The 15,598-nt window shown below is 37.7% G+C and overlaps 1 protein-coding gene across 9 annotated transcripts in view; it reads right to left on the bottom strand.

Annotated features, from left to right (window-relative positions):
* The window catches only part of BIRC6 (baculoviral IAP repeat containing 6), a 172,113-nt gene that overhangs the window by 80,078 nt on the left and 76,437 nt on the right, over positions 1–15,598 (bottom strand). For all 9 annotated transcript variants that reach the window (XM_051783015.1, XM_051783011.1, XM_051783014.1 and 6 more), the window contains 8 exons: positions 14,561–14,687; positions 13,628–13,738; positions 9,519–9,652; positions 8,404–8,531; positions 5,859–6,421; positions 2,932–3,107; positions 2,258–2,354; positions 1,875–2,069 (listed from right to left, as the gene is read on the bottom strand). In XM_051783015.1, the coding sequence (XP_051638975.1) occupies positions 1,875–2,069; positions 2,258–2,354; positions 2,932–3,107; positions 5,859–6,421; positions 8,404–8,531; positions 9,519–9,652; positions 13,628–13,738; positions 14,561–14,687 (1,531 nt within the window). The remainder of the gene's footprint in view (positions 1–1,874; positions 2,070–2,257; positions 2,355–2,931; positions 3,108–5,858; positions 6,422–8,403; positions 8,532–9,518; positions 9,653–13,627; positions 13,739–14,560; positions 14,688–15,598) is intronic.

Genomic DNA, 15,598 nt, shown 5'->3' with positions numbered 1-15,598 from the left:
AGATTTCTAATGCCCCCCTATTATGCCAAAAAACCTCTTTTCCTTTTCTTTTTTAATTTCATTATTTTTGACACTCTTAAATTTGAAAGACGGGACTGTATGAACTTGGCTCTTGTTCAACAATTTCTCCAGAAATTTTAAAATTAATCCTTTCTTTCTTCCCTCTTGTCAGTGAGACACACTGTATGAATACAGGCTGTGGATGTGGTCTACCTGGACTTCAGCAAAGCCTTTGACACCGTCTCCCATAGCATACTCCTGGAAAAGGTGGCATGGACAGGGGCACTCTGTGCTGGGTTAAGAACTGGCTGGAGGGCTGCGCCCAGAGAGTGGTGGTGAACGGGGTTGCATCCAGTTGGTGGTTGGTCACTAGTGGTGTCCCCCAGGGATCAGTGTTGGGCCCACTTCTGTTTAATATATCTACTGATGATTTACATGAGGGGATTGAGTCCACCATTAGCAAATTTGCAGATGACAACAAGCTGAGGGGAGTGTCGATCAGCTGGAAGGCAGGAGGGACCTGGACAGACTGGAGAGTTGGGCTGATTCCAGCAGGATGAGGTTCAACAAGGCCAAGTGCTGGTTCCCGCACTTTGGCCACAACAAACCCATGCAGCGCTACAGGCTGGACACAGAGTGGCTGGAGAGCAGCCAGGTAGAAAGGGACCTGGGAGTTTTGAGACTCCCAAAAAGCTGAACATGAGCCAGCAGTGTGCCCAGGTGGCCAAGAAGGCCAATGGCATCCTGGCCTGGATCAGGAACAGTGTGGCCAGCAGGTCCAGGGAAGCGATTCTTCCCCTGTACTCAGTGCTGGTGAGGCCACACCTGGAGTACTGTGTCCAGTTCTGGACCCCTCAGTTCAGGAAGGACATTGAGGTGCTGGAGCGGGTCCAGAGAAGAGCAACAAGGCTGGTGAAGGGACTCGAGCACAAGTCCTATGAGGAGAGGCTGAGGGAGCTGGGGCTGTTTAGCCTGGAGAAGAGGAGGCTCAGGGGAGACCTCATCACTCTCTACAACTCCCTGAAAGGAGTAATCAGGCGTTGGAATGGGCTGCCCAGGGAAGCGGTGGATTCACTGTCCCTGGAGGTTTTTAAGATGAGACTGGATGTGGCACTTAGTGCCATGGTCTAGTAACCAGGCTGAGGGTTGGACTTGATGATCTCAGAGGTCCTTTCCAACCCGGCTCATTCTATGATTCTATGCAAGGGCTACACTAGGCTAGTGGGCAGTAACAGAAAACATAAAGGCACTAGTGGTGAAAAGGAGCCTTTGTAAGCTATTGCAGTACCTCTACATCTTACAACACAGGCCTTTTAGTTAACTAAAAGCCATTGTATTGATATCAAAAAAGCATTGCACTTCTAACAAATGCTCATTCAGGCAACACTAAAGCAGTTAGGTCTAGATGTGAGAACACCATCAGCAGTATTAGCCTTATGCTCCAGCTTCTACTGTTTGACCCAGCTCAGTTTCATTCTCTGTCATCCAATTTTGCTATTCTTCTGTAACAGCTTCATCAAACCCGATGTGCCTCAAGTGAAATTAGTGAGTCTTAGTGTGTCTATGGCAGATGTGGGCTGGAACTAGGCATCCCCTGACCTAGGGGAGGAGAAATGGGCTCGCCTTGATGCATGACTTCATCAGATACAGATCACTCCCTTTCCTTCCTTCCCCTGCCCACGTGAGGTCATATTACCTGTGGAGGAGAGGACTAACCTCATCCCCAGCATTATCTTGAAATACCAGCAACTGCTCTATTTAGACGATTTAACAGTATTGCAACATCTGACACTATTGCAAAGTTTTTTGTTAAGAACTTGATACAGATTCAAATGACCAGTGGATGTTAATCTAGAGAAAGAAGTATTACTTACCCAAAGGTGCAAAATTGTGAATTCCTTCTGCATTATCAGGTTCCGAAGCTAGAACTCTAGCTTTCAAACTGCTATCTGTTGCTTTGGTGGGACCAGAATCAAGAAATTTCATAATAGTTGAAACCATGCTTCTTGCTGTGTTAACAATAGCTCTTGTGCTTGTTACCATGTTGTTACAGATAAGCTGAACACCACCTGTATATAGTGTGGGCAGACAGAAAAAACCCCAATACTGCTCAGAAGCATGCAATAGATTCCACACAAGCAAAGGCCTATTTAGTAAACTGGCCCCTCTAGACACGTACATGGATTCTTTCTTTAAGTGCAAAAAAAATCCATAATAAATTTTTTACTTGATGCAGCTAAAGAAAAAACAATCTTACCCATATCGTGGAAAGCCTTCAGTGCCTCACTTGTATCCAACACTCGTAAAATGAACCAGAGCAGTGGCTCAGATAACTGACAAGTGGCAAGAGAGCCCTGGAAGAAAAATATATAAGAAATATGTGGTTTCATACAAAATTAGTATGGTAGAAATATGCATGACAGCTCTCAGCCTCCCCTTCTAGTAGGCAAAACTCCTAGAGAGGAAATGCCACCACAGTTGACCTCTCTGTCATAGGAATGCAGAGAGGAATACCATGCTCCACATGGTTCAATTCCTTATGTAAGAGAAGTCTTTGTGGTAAAGAAAAGATCAAATGCACGGGGTGAGCAGCTGAAGGGAAATAAGAATATTGAACATTAAAGTGCACACTAATATGAACACAATAAATGTCTTTCCCACCTGCACATAACACCATATCCAATCCATCTTCAAGCCTTTGGCCAGGAACATTTACAGGAATGTCAAAATATCCTTACAGAAAGTGTCTCTCTCTCTCTCTCATGGGCAACAGAGGGAGGCTCCCTAACTGCAGCACCCAATTGAAGTGAGGTTGTAAAAAATATTAACATCTCTTTTACACAGCGTTAACTCAGTTTCTGATCTTATAATGGATCACAGAATTTAGTACTATAAATTTCCTTGAAGCACAGCAGGCCTAAGGGAACTTACCTGTCTTCCCATGTACCCACAGGCCATGTAGGTAAGAATTGGCTGAAGCATCACTTGAACTGTTGTTGCTTTTTTGCTAAGTGTTGTCAGGATAGTGAACAACCCGTCTCCGACTGATATTGCATCTAAGCCACCGTGAAAGTTTTCATGCTTAGTGAGATGCAAGCCACTTGCACCTTAGTGAAAACAGAAATAATTCAAAGGTCACCAACTGATATTTATCAAACCATTATAGCACATAAGAGAACTCAAGGATATTTAAATGCTCACATGGATTTTACTAAGTACAAATGGACCAGTTTTCAAGATCATATAAATTGCCATTAGTGTTCCTGAAATTCTGCTTCTCAGTGTTATAGCTCAGGATTTATGCATGAGGATTTTCTGAATATCAATATTCGCCAGTATTGATTATACACTACCGAGATGAAGGACAGAAAGTAAATTAATAGTCTTCCCAAGGAAGAGATTACTTCCATAAAAACTACTGTCTCATGAATCATATGACTTCAGTCTGGAAGAGCTTTTAAAACTGGGTTTAGATTGGAATGCGAGGACACCATGGAATAATCCCGTCCCATTTAGAGAAATTCAAGTTATACTAAAAATGATAATAAAAACCAGTGTGCTCAAGTGATCTTTGGAATGCGCCTTAGATAAACATTTTGGCAAGAGAATTCACAGGTGTAGTACTTTAACCACCTTCAAGTTGTCAAGAAAGCAAATATTGATAAGCATTGGGTGCATGGAAACAGAGAAAGAAGTCTTAAGACTCAGCCTTTGCCCACTCTAGCAAAGTTAAATGTAACGAATTATAAAGCTGAGGTCAAATAAGGTGAGTCTGCTATGAGGACTTCCAGGTGAGGAGAAGGTAGCATAGGAGGTGAATACTGTTAAGTGTATGATTTTCATAGTTTGTTAATGACAAAGCATAAAACCCTAATGAAACAGACAAGATGGTCATAAAAGAAAAACCAGAGAGAAAAACGTTTCAAATTCATGTGGCAAGTGAATTATTCAAGGCCACCCGGCATCCTGACCAGCTGGCTCACCAGTTGCAGTATATTAACATTATTAGCACAAATTTTTACACCAGAGTCACTATCTATCAGCACACATTTGCAGACATCTTGTTTACCTTTCCTGGGAGTACCTTTCCATGCTGCATTAGTTATTATATGTTTACTAGTATAAGCTGATAACTGATTTTTGGATCATATATACCTTGGCTGCAGTCTAGGAAAAATGTTTTGTTCACAGAAATTGTCTGGAGAGAGCTTAATAGAGTTTTTGATGAAGGAACTACAACCACAAACAGCTGTCTTGCATCTTCCCAAAATACATGAACAAATTAGTTTCAATAACTTATATTTAAAGACCTTGGAAGGAACAATCCACTGAAGGAATCAGCTGGCCCAGTATCCTGAATTCAGTGAAAAACATTTTGAAACAACACTATCTTTCTGAATTGCCTTTTAAAAAACGCGAAACAACTGCTGGACAGAAATTAGCAGTTTAGAAAGACATCAAATTTGAGGAGAATAATATGTGAATATCACTCAAAAAAACCACATAGTCAGAACAAAACCCCATTCCCAGAACAAACTACTTTCAGTGTTCATAGTGTATTTGCAATATGACACTAACTACCCAGAGTAATTGAGGACATGTTCTGGAATTAATTTCAGGAAGGTTCCAACAGCACAATCCAGGTTTGTCAAATCCTGTCTCCTGGTTATTTGACTACTGGAGATTACTATTTTTTCCTATTTTTTGTGCTTTTATGCCAAAATGAACCACTGGTCTAATATACATCCAACGAGTACACTGTTTTCTGATAACAGCGTTGATTAACAGTCTCACATCTGCTTAAAAGCGATCAGCACAGGAAAGGCCAGAGCAACTTTCTTCAAAACAAGGGAATCACTATAAAAAGGAAAAATTTTACAATTATTACACCTGAAACAGAGTGCAAGGTCTTTGTCTGCACTCCTGCAAAATGTTTTTCCAGTTTTGCACACATGGAAACATTCATAGTATTTCAGCCAGTGGTGTAATTTGTGCAAATAAACTCTTTGCTATCATCACTACTCAGAAGCAAGTCACATAGGTTGTCTCTCTGAGAAAATGTACCTCAGATACAAGTCTGACAAACAGAAACTTTGCTGTTCAAAGTATGATCAGCTTCCTCACTTGTTCACAGGAGGAAGATCTGACCCACAAATATATTACTGGAACTCCTAGAATGCGATATTAATGTGATTTCTGGTAAAACAGAGGAAAAGTTCACATATTCTGTGAAAGGGACAATATTGTAATTTGTCTTTTGTAGAAACTATTAAAAAAAGGAAAATAATCCAATACATAGAGAACAAATGAGGTAAGGTATCTGTAGTACAAACTTCAGACTCATTCTAACCCACACATAGAGGTGTGTGATGGCTACAGACTTAAATACAGGAAATTCCATTTAAACATATGAAAAAGGCTTTTCTGTCTCAAGAATGATTGAACATTGTAACAGGTTGGCCAGGACAGTTGTGGAGTTTCTACCCCTGAGGAATTAAAAGCCAACTAGACTGAGGTATTGAGTAACCTGTTGTCTGAGGCAGGTTCTGAGTTGACTCTCTTTTGTGCAGGGAAGGTTGGACGAGACAATCTCCAGAGGCCCCTTTAACATTAACCATTCTGAGATTCAGCAAATTCGAATGCCAAACACATTCCTGTTTGGTTTCAATTACTGTCTCCCACCTCATGATAGGAGTTTTTTTATGTATCTCTTCCCCCTTTCACTTCTTCTCTGTCTCTTTTTTCCTGTCAGTTCTGTGACACATTCTTTCATGTCTACACCCAAGTTATGAGTTTGTAGAAGTTTTAAATGTTTCACCACCCCTAAAGAATGTCCGCTTTTTTCAGGAAATACCTACCAATAATCATTGCCATAGCACTGCTGTTACACTGGCCAAGCGCAGACAAAATCTGGCTCATAATTTGTTGGTTGGCTAACACCAAGTCTGCCACATATGCAGTTGATCCTTGAGTATTAGGGTTGCTTCCATTGCCATCTTTGCCTCCTGAAACCTTTTCTTCATCAGACACGCTGTCTGTAGTACTGCTTGCTACTGGAACACGGGCACTGTATTCTCGGTTACTGGAGAGCGGCAGTTGAACTAAAATGTTTATCAGCTTTAATAAATCAAACATAAGTTGATCCCTTGTCATTTCTCCACAAACTGCTTTGGCATCACCTGGACGGATAATATTGGCAAAAAGCCCTCCAAAACATGCTCGAGCACCCACAGAGCTGTCTGAGCCGCTGCGAGACATTACTTTGTCTGAACATGTAATGTAATGATGCACAAGAAAGGTTATGGACTCAATTACTGCAGAAATAGTGCTAACTGATACAACTTCAAAATTCTGTTCCAGGGTAAATTCCAAGAGTTTCACTTGTGCGTCCAATGGCCCCTGGCCTGTCTGGAAAGCACCCCTGAAAGACAAAAAAAAAAAAAAGGAAAAAGAAAAAAGAGATATTACAAGCTGCCACTTATAATTTTTTAATATATTGGTCATTACATAGCCTGCTCATGCCATCACTTTCTTGACACCTCAAAGGATCAAAAAGTGACCTTCTAAAAAGTCTAGGATCCAACTTTTTTTTTGTTTAGAATTCAGTTCGTTTTGTAGGTACAGACTTGGAATACAGTCCTGTTCAGTTCTGGATGAAAAGTGTCTTATGTCTGCAAGAAAATACCCATGGGAAGCAGTCCCCTAACACTTTAATACCATCAGATTATATCTTTTCTTAAAGGAAATCATGATGGTTTTTTTTTCTTCCCAAGGGTTTGTTTTTTGTATGTCCCCAGTCCCCACCCCAGAGGTAGGATGAAGAATGGTGAGGTTTTTGCTATCTAAATAGTAACTATACATAAGACTATGAGAAGGTACTCAAAATATCACAGGCTAGTGCGTGCAGATTGATTGCTTGAAGGATCTCTCTTAGGGATACGTTTATTTAACCAATTGCTTTTACACGTATAGTGGTGGACTACAAAATGAACCTTTTGAATCAATATATCTAAAATAGAACTTATGCTAATTCTTGAAGCATTACTTACTTACTGATTTTTTATATACTTCTCTGTATCTTTTCACATTGATTAATGTTCCTGTAACTTTTAAAATTACATACAGACCCAAACAGTTTATAGAAAAAGCCTTGAAGAAAATATTTGGCATTTATTAATTCTAAAGAGTAAAATACTGCTCTGCTCTTCTTCATAAATTAATTGTATGCCTTGATCAGATGTGGTACCCTTCAGTAACTACCTGAGTTCTTAGAAATAACAATCTAAATCCTTTTCTGGTGCTCTGCTTCCCATTTTATGATATTTCAGTCTCCCACTTGGTTTGAGTCAAAAAAACCCTAACACATTTCAAAACCTACCCTTTCAGTGCTCTCATTAGTTTATTTCAAATAAATGCTAGCATGCAGACATGTATTCCGAGATTCACTGTGAATTAATGATTTTATTGTATTATGACATGTTTTATATAAGTTGTTGATCATCAATGTAACCTGGTAAACACCACCCCCATAAATTAAGTCACTAAGGTAAAATCTCTTAGAAGGCAGAAATCATTTTCTTTAAGATTAAACAATAGGTAACACCAAAGTGCCACCTACTGGGAAGCCAGAACTGAGGAAGCTCATCCCTAATTATACAAAGCCTTTGTCTGGGGACGAGTGTAACATGTACACTAGAACGAAATTATTCCCAATGTCCGGTGTAACATCGTATATACAGTCACCTGCCCGTTGACCAGCCTTGAAGAAGCAGAGCTGTAAAAGACAAGCCATAAGCTTTTATCTCTCTCCTGGCCAGAGGCACTTGACTACACTAGTGGGCATCAGTAGGCCCCAGGAGAGTCGGGCAGAGGATGTTTTCCACTGTCATGTGAAGAGAAAAAAACCTCACCAAAGACAAAGCAATAAATACGCATATTGCATAAAGAGAATTAAACAATCTTATATTTCATCCTACCCTGTGCAAAAAGCCATCCATATTATTTTCACAATCTATTGAATAATTTCTAAAATCTTGTGTTAATTCAGGCCTCTTAGAATGAATACTTTTTATAATAGGTAAGCTCAACAGTGTCCTTATTTTAGGGATTACTTCAACAAGGCCTATATCTTAGCTCTAATTAAAATCAGTTCAGAATTCTAGTGCTTCTCTTCACTGTCACTCACACACAGACGGCTGTGGGTGGATTCCAGATGCACTCTTCCACATGCTGGAAGCAGCTCAGAACCTGCTTGTAGTGCTGCAGCAACAATGAAGATTTCCATTGATACATAACTTGGTAGTATGACAAGGTGGGATATATACATCTTAGTTATGATTCCCAATCACACAGATTTGAAAGAAAAAGAGGGCATGAAAGGAAAAAAACATCAGTAAGATCTACCTTTCTGTTGAAAGTATATGTATTAATTTCAATAAAAATTCACTGAACATATGAGGACAAGTTGAAGAAAGGTGCACTTGTAATCGAGTAAGAAATTCTTGCATAGCTTGTGTTGCTGTTGGTCCAACCTAGAGGGAAAGACATTTTAGCATTATATATGAAGACTGAAATGTCTTCAAGAACATTAAGCAGTATCTAACAAAAACATCTTCTACAAACAGAGAAGTATTCTAAGTATTGCAAGTAGCTTAACTTGCTTTTAGAAAATTTGACAGCACTTCTACAGAACTAATCCATATCAATTTATATTACATATTTTTCAATTCCTAACCCTAAGTCAAAAGCAAGAAATTCAGTTCTTTGTCTAAGACCCGTCTTGCAGCTTGGGAATCTCTTTTCAGTAATGCAAATTATATCTCACACAGAATGCATTTCTGAGCTAATCCGAATGTTTTTTCACAAGCTACATATTTACATAAGTACTTTAAATTAGCAGCACTGTGCTGAGTTTAAGTTCTGGAATAGACTATATATTTTCTGGAAAATTTGCTGGGAAAAAAATAACCTGGAAATACCAGGTATTTTCTGCCTCTTAAACTGAGACTCTTGTCAAAAATTACATACAATTAACTTGGCCTTTTTTTAGTCACTATTTGCAGACATTTCAAAGACTGCAAAAAGCAAAAGAACACATTTGTTGAAATTAGGAGAGGCAGTGGACACCAGATGAATCCAGAAACTAAAAGCACAAATCAGGTAGCAAATAAAAGCATAATTTTAAATTCTGGAATTCTTAGATACTTAAAATCTTCATTGGCATTTTTATCCCAATCCAACAAGATTCAGGAAACTAACTGAATGGAATACTTCACTAACATCTCACATGGCATCCTCTCCCTGTGGCAAGTCTCCAGAGAGTTCCAAAAATATACTCGCACTACACAGAGTGTATCAACAACATGAACTTCCCTATGGTTGCTCATCGGAACCAACTAAGACTAGCCAGAAAAAGAAACAAGACAAGGATATAATACATAACAAATAACACATGCTTCTGTCCAGTGTGTTGAAATTCTACGACAAAGAGTTTTTCTCTTATTTTAATTGCTCATTACCTGTGGACTGTGTTGATTTGTTCCATGAGGATTAGTGCCAGAAAGAAATTTCACTAACACATGAATGAGGTTTGGATCTGACACCAACAATTGGGCAGTACTTTCCTGAGCTCCAATGGCACTGCTTGGACCAGCTTAAAAATAAAGACATAAAAATTAAATCTGTAATCTTAAGCACTAAGTGTAAATCAAACATTTATAGTGCAAATTCCTTATATTTATTTCATGATACAGAAATATTCTCAGCTAAATCAACAACTCAAAGCTGCTTACTCAGGACTACAATTTTAACTTTTCTTTTAAGTATACATATAAACCCTCAAAACTGTTCCATCACTGTTCCAAGCTTGCTAAGGCAGAATTCCTGAAAATAGCAATTAATTTTGTAGAAGCAATACATACAGACATTTTGACTTGTTTCTTTTTGTTAGCCCAACATTTTAACAAAGCTTAAGTGCATTTTTTAGTTTGTCAGACAGAGACCAAGTGTTCAGTTATCCTGTAAAAAATCAAAATATTTTTGTCCTTGGCACATGCACAGACTTCTCATCATTGACTAAAACTGCAGGGAGTTTAACAGATCAGAACTTTGAAGACCAAAATTTGAATTAAAATACACCCTTCAGTGATCAAATGAATGAGCTTTATTAAATGTGACCTCTTACTCCTTCAGTAGTGATATATTGAATCAATTCAAAACACAGCTTGAAAAAAGCACAGCCACTTACTGAATAAAAACATTCTTATATTATTACACCTATCTAAATGAAGTTACAGTTTATTACATGCTGAAGATGTGATCTCTTTCAGACTATGTCATCATATATAAAAGTTTAAATCACGAAGAAATGATGCTCTGGAACAACAGCTTGGATGGCACTCCTTCATATCCCAAGATAAGTTTCTTAATTAGGGAAGTTGTTAAAAGAAACAAATCCTGACCTACTTACTAGTCATTCTGTTTTTCAGAGTCTTCATGATTCACAATAATTTCCTTAAACTAAGGAGAGTTAAACTAAAGATCACAACCAGAAGGGAAACATCTTTGTCAAAACCAGAACTAAACTCTGACTGCTTCCATCTCAGCTGAAACACTTTCGGCACAATGAAACAAATACAGCATTGGAAAAACACTTGCTCTGAGAAGAAATCCTTACAGGAAGATGGGAGGAGAAGATAACTCAGAGTAAGTTTTCCCTTTATCAAATCTTAGACTATAAACAGATATTTTTAAACTATAAACAGATTTCTTGCTTTAGATAAAATGTAGAAAACTAATGCTTACAATACAAATAATTTTGCATTGATTTATCAAGATCAGTAGTGGAACAAGCCTGGCTTGTTCAAGTATGGTTATGACTGATGGTATGGCAATAGCTGCAGTTGAATAAAAGCAAGAAAGCATCCCATGGTATTCCAGTTCCACTGTAGACAACAAGCCTGCTCTAGCACACATTTGATAATGCAAAGGATGAACAGGTTAAGGCTTGTCTGGGTGAGGGACAAGCCTGTAAGAAGAAAGTACACAATTTCACATTTTTTTTAAAGAAAACTGAAGATGTCAGAAAAACAGAGAGGCCTTCCATTGCAGGATGTGCCTTTATACAGCAGTCTGGGTGAACTGATAAAGTTTATTTTCCCCCTACTGAATCTGAGCATTTACTAAATAAAATGTAGAGAACACTGATTTTTCCTCTAAGGAAACTAGGTATATAGGTTGTTGGAGAGTGGTTATGGTGTTGGTTGGCTGGTTTTGGGGGGTGTTTTTGAGTATATCATGATATAAGTTGAAAATGAAACTGATACTCAGGTTACTAAGAGCCCCCTAAGCTCATAGCTCTTGAATTTATACTTACTACTGCCTTTTGTCGTTGGATTTTTGTTTGTTTGTTTTTTAAACTTCCACTTATAAACTAATTTGAAATTTAAGACAAATCATTATCACTAAAATTACATTCAGCTGCAGTTGACATAAGTAAGGGGCTTGTATTTTAGATACTAAAAGGGAAAAAAGCCTCATTTTATAACTACACACATCTAGCAAGGCTAATTAAAATTATTCCCAATGGACTGTAATTGACATCTTAGTGGTTTAAAAATAATTCAATAAATAAACCTAACCACAATCTGTCAATACAGTCAAGACCTGAACAATTTGTGCTTCATCTTGAATATTCTAAGTTGATGAGAACTTCTATGAGATGCTGTCTGCAATGACTCAAGAGACTATTATAAGCCCCAGTTCTGAACAAAAGAACACAAAACCCAAAATAATTGATTGAAGAAGTGCTCTGATGGATCTCACCTTCAATGGTCAAGAATCTAATACAGATTATATCACTCTTTAAATGTGACAACTCAATGTCATTGAGAAAGAAGATTATGTTGAATTATCAGTTGCTGAGGAATCCTGGCACAGAAGAGATCTGATGGGTGCTTATACCTACTTAGCTGTTGGTTCCCTCAGTGAATATAGGGATATACAGCTGTGTTAATCCACACACATGTATAGGAGACACACTTTCAACCCTATTCTTTACCCTCCAGCAAGCTTGCATCTCCAACCCTTTCCAACTCAACTCCAACCTTGGGCTTACAATCCTAGATACAAAAAAAATCCACAACCATGTGCACATGCTGAATTGTGCCCGTGATGAATCACATTGCTCTTGAGCAGCCTTTTATTCACATAATCACCTACTGATCTCAGGCAATTACCAAAGAAACTCCTGCAAACACACAGCTGCCTGTTAGTGTCAGAGCAGACCACTTAGCCTCATACAATTTGGAAGAGATTCAGGTATGATCTCAGTGATACACACCACATAAATTTTGGAAAATGGCACTCTACAGTCACAAACTGGAGTGTTGACAATACATGTGCTTGTTAACTGCAGGCACTGTTATCCTACAAATCTGTCCACGTTCCATTCTCAGATATCAAGAATAAGATTATAATCTCAGTTTGTGAATATTACTTAAGTCTCTTTCATTAATTTACTCAGAGCTCAACTGCTTTACTTAATAGTAAAAATTTCAGCAGATTTTCATAAGACTGAATCTAAATAACATCACAGAAAGGGGACAGAAGGTAAAAATTTTAAGAAAAAGCCGCACCCCAAAGTCAATGATTTGAAATGGCAAATATGAAAAAAGATTCATAAGAATCTTTGATGAAAATTCTGGAGAAAAACTGTGCCACCTCAGGACGGCAAACTGCTTCATAGAAGTGTGATCTTCAGGTGGCTCATGCCTTCTTCTGTAAGTACCGTCACTAGTCATATGCTTGGAGGGAAAACAGAATTTAAAAGAGCTCTTATGTGGCTAACATGTAGGTTTTAAAACATTCCAGTGTCTACGTTCTCACTATTTGGTATTTCTTTAGCCTTGAGGACAAGGTCACCAAAGCTTTCCTCATGACAGCTGTCCTATGATAGTGAGCCATATAGAAACTTAATTTCCTCATTTAAAAATTACTTCCTTTAATTTCTATCAGTCCTGTGTCAAAATCTCATCCACAAAGTGACATTATTTCTAGTGTGCTATGGAGCAATATAGAGAATGTGAGATAAGCTGGTGTGCATAGGGAAATGAAATGAAATGGCTGGATTTCTTTTTTAATAGATTCAGCTTCTGGGAGCTTATTTCCAGATAGTTTAACATATGTAGTGATTGGAGCTTGCATATTTACAAAAATATTCCTACCACATCAGAAGAACATGAATCTCTCTCATAGCACCTTAATCCTTCCTCTCTGATACTTCTTCACATACTATAAAGCCAATTTCCAGGGATCGTCAGAATCACAGAATATTCTGAGTTGGAAGGGACTCATAAGGATCACCCAGTCCAACTCTAGTCCTAAAATGCACCTTTAAAAGACATTGCCTATCTACTTATAATGACATTCTCTTTTGTCAGTAGGGTTTTTGTTTCCCATGGTACAAGCAATTCAAGGAGCTCACTCTTGAAAAGCTTGAAATTACGGAGAACCAACAAAAGTACTCATATGAGAAAGGGAATGTTCTGGATTGGAATCAACACTCGTTCTTACATCACTAAAACAGGGAACATAAAAAAAACAAAACCAACCCCAAACCCAAACTTACCATTAAGCTGCATATTTGTCATGAGTGTTAGGCTGTGAAGCACAAGGCACCACGTCCGGAGTAAGGTATTAGGATACCATGCCAGAACTGACAGGAAGCTAGTTACTGAAGCTGTCAAGAAAAACAGGTTTTTCCAAGCTTTAATCTTCAGGATATTACTATAGATTTCTTCTTTTTACTATAAGGTGCTATATTTAGTATTGTTATTTACTTTGTTTTAACAACCATTGTTCCAGAAAATTAGGAAAAGAAGCCTCACCAACACTTCACAGGAATTGGCCCACAGAACTTTCTACAGTGCCCAGATCCTGACATCTCAAAGAAAACAATGTAAAGAAACTGGTTTCAAAATGCTCTCATGGAAGTCAGCATAACAGGTTCATTATATCAGGCATAAATATTTTATATTATCACCAAAAGATGCCTCGGATTTTCTCAACTATGCAGTATAACATATTATAGAAAAAAATAATTCAACATGTCTTTGTATCAGATTAGTAGTCCGATGCTAAAAAGTAATAAGGTTTTCACATTCTACTGACCCCTTTCTTAAGAGAAGGATCATAGGATGGTATACAATGAGATGAAATCTGTCAGAAAAGTGCATACAGTTGCACAGTTCATCTTATACTAAGAAGTGTATTTTGAAGAGTCCTCTTGGGAATAATGATGAATTAAACCCCACAAATTTTACAATTTAATTTCTAAGGAGATTATGAAAATTCAATGAATAACTCTCAGTTACACATTAGCAACATATTTTGCAAGTTGAGACAGTGAGCCCAAGAGTTCTTTAACAAGAACAAAAAATTATCCCAATACTGATCTTATAAAAAGTACTTACTGTAGTACTTTTTATTAGCAAATATTGGGTATTAAAAAAAAACAAACACCAATAAAACAAACTTATTTCCCATATTTAATATATTTTACCTTGGTTCAGGGAAACGACAGGTATTCGGTTAGCATTATAAAGGAAGATATCAGCGCCATTATCTTTACTTCCAGAGGAGCTGGAATTCAGGCTTAATGTGAGCCATAACTGTAATAGGGATTCAAGCTGGAAAAAAAGGAAACAAACCTCACCATGAGACCGAACTCAGAACCCTAGAGCAATAAAAGTTTCAATTTTAAAAACTTTATCAATATTCTCAGCTGCTACTTTTTCACTGATAACACACCCACTCTCTCCTTTACAGGATTTGAAAACTCTGCTAAACATAATGTTCAAGGCAAATTCAGCATAACTAGTAAATGCTTCTGCAATGTTTTTGTAATTGATTTGTTCTAAATATATTAAAGTTTCTCTTAAGAACTTTCTTCAAACTTGCGTTGAAAAAGCAGCTTTACACACTGCTCAGAAATATCGTTATCATAACCTTACACCTGTAATACTGGTTTGCACATAAGCTTTTGAAATGTCATTAAAGTGATGTTTCCCAGTCCACAAAAATTATTCAAAAGGCCTATTTATTTAATGGGAAACCTCAGAGACACTGATGCGTACTCTGAATAATTCCCTTGAGGAAAATAACTCATTAGATATTCTGGGGAAGCATCAAGGTCGTTTACACTACAAACTGTATTCTGGATGAGATATTTAAAGAACAATTGAGGGATGGAGGCAGTTACTTTATTAAAATAAAAAGAGGCAGACAGGCATCCAATCACTTATATACAATGCACATGGCATTCCTTTAAATGAATCAAGAAAAGCATTGCTAAATCAATAACTTTTTAAAAAGCAAACTTTTAAATTTAACATATAGAATCACTAGATAATTCAGGTTGGAAGGGAGCTTTGGAAGTTACCCAATCCAATCTTCTGCTCAAAGAAAGGCTAGATTGCTTGGAGGTTTATCCAATTGCGTTTCGAAAACCTCCACAAATGGAGACTGAACACTTTGTGACAGTTTTCATTAATAAGATAACAATTTTCATTCAGTGAATATACAAACTTGTTTTTAAATA

The sequence above is a fragment of the Manacus candei genome, unplaced genomic scaffold (genome assembly GCF_025592945.1).
Source record: "Manacus candei isolate 608988 ecotype Guabito, Panama unplaced genomic scaffold, ASM2559294v1 h1tg000017l, whole genome shotgun sequence".
NCBI lineage: Eukaryota > Metazoa > Chordata > Aves > Passeriformes > Pipridae > Manacus > Manacus candei.
This window is presented reverse-complemented; position numbering and strand designations above follow the sequence as displayed.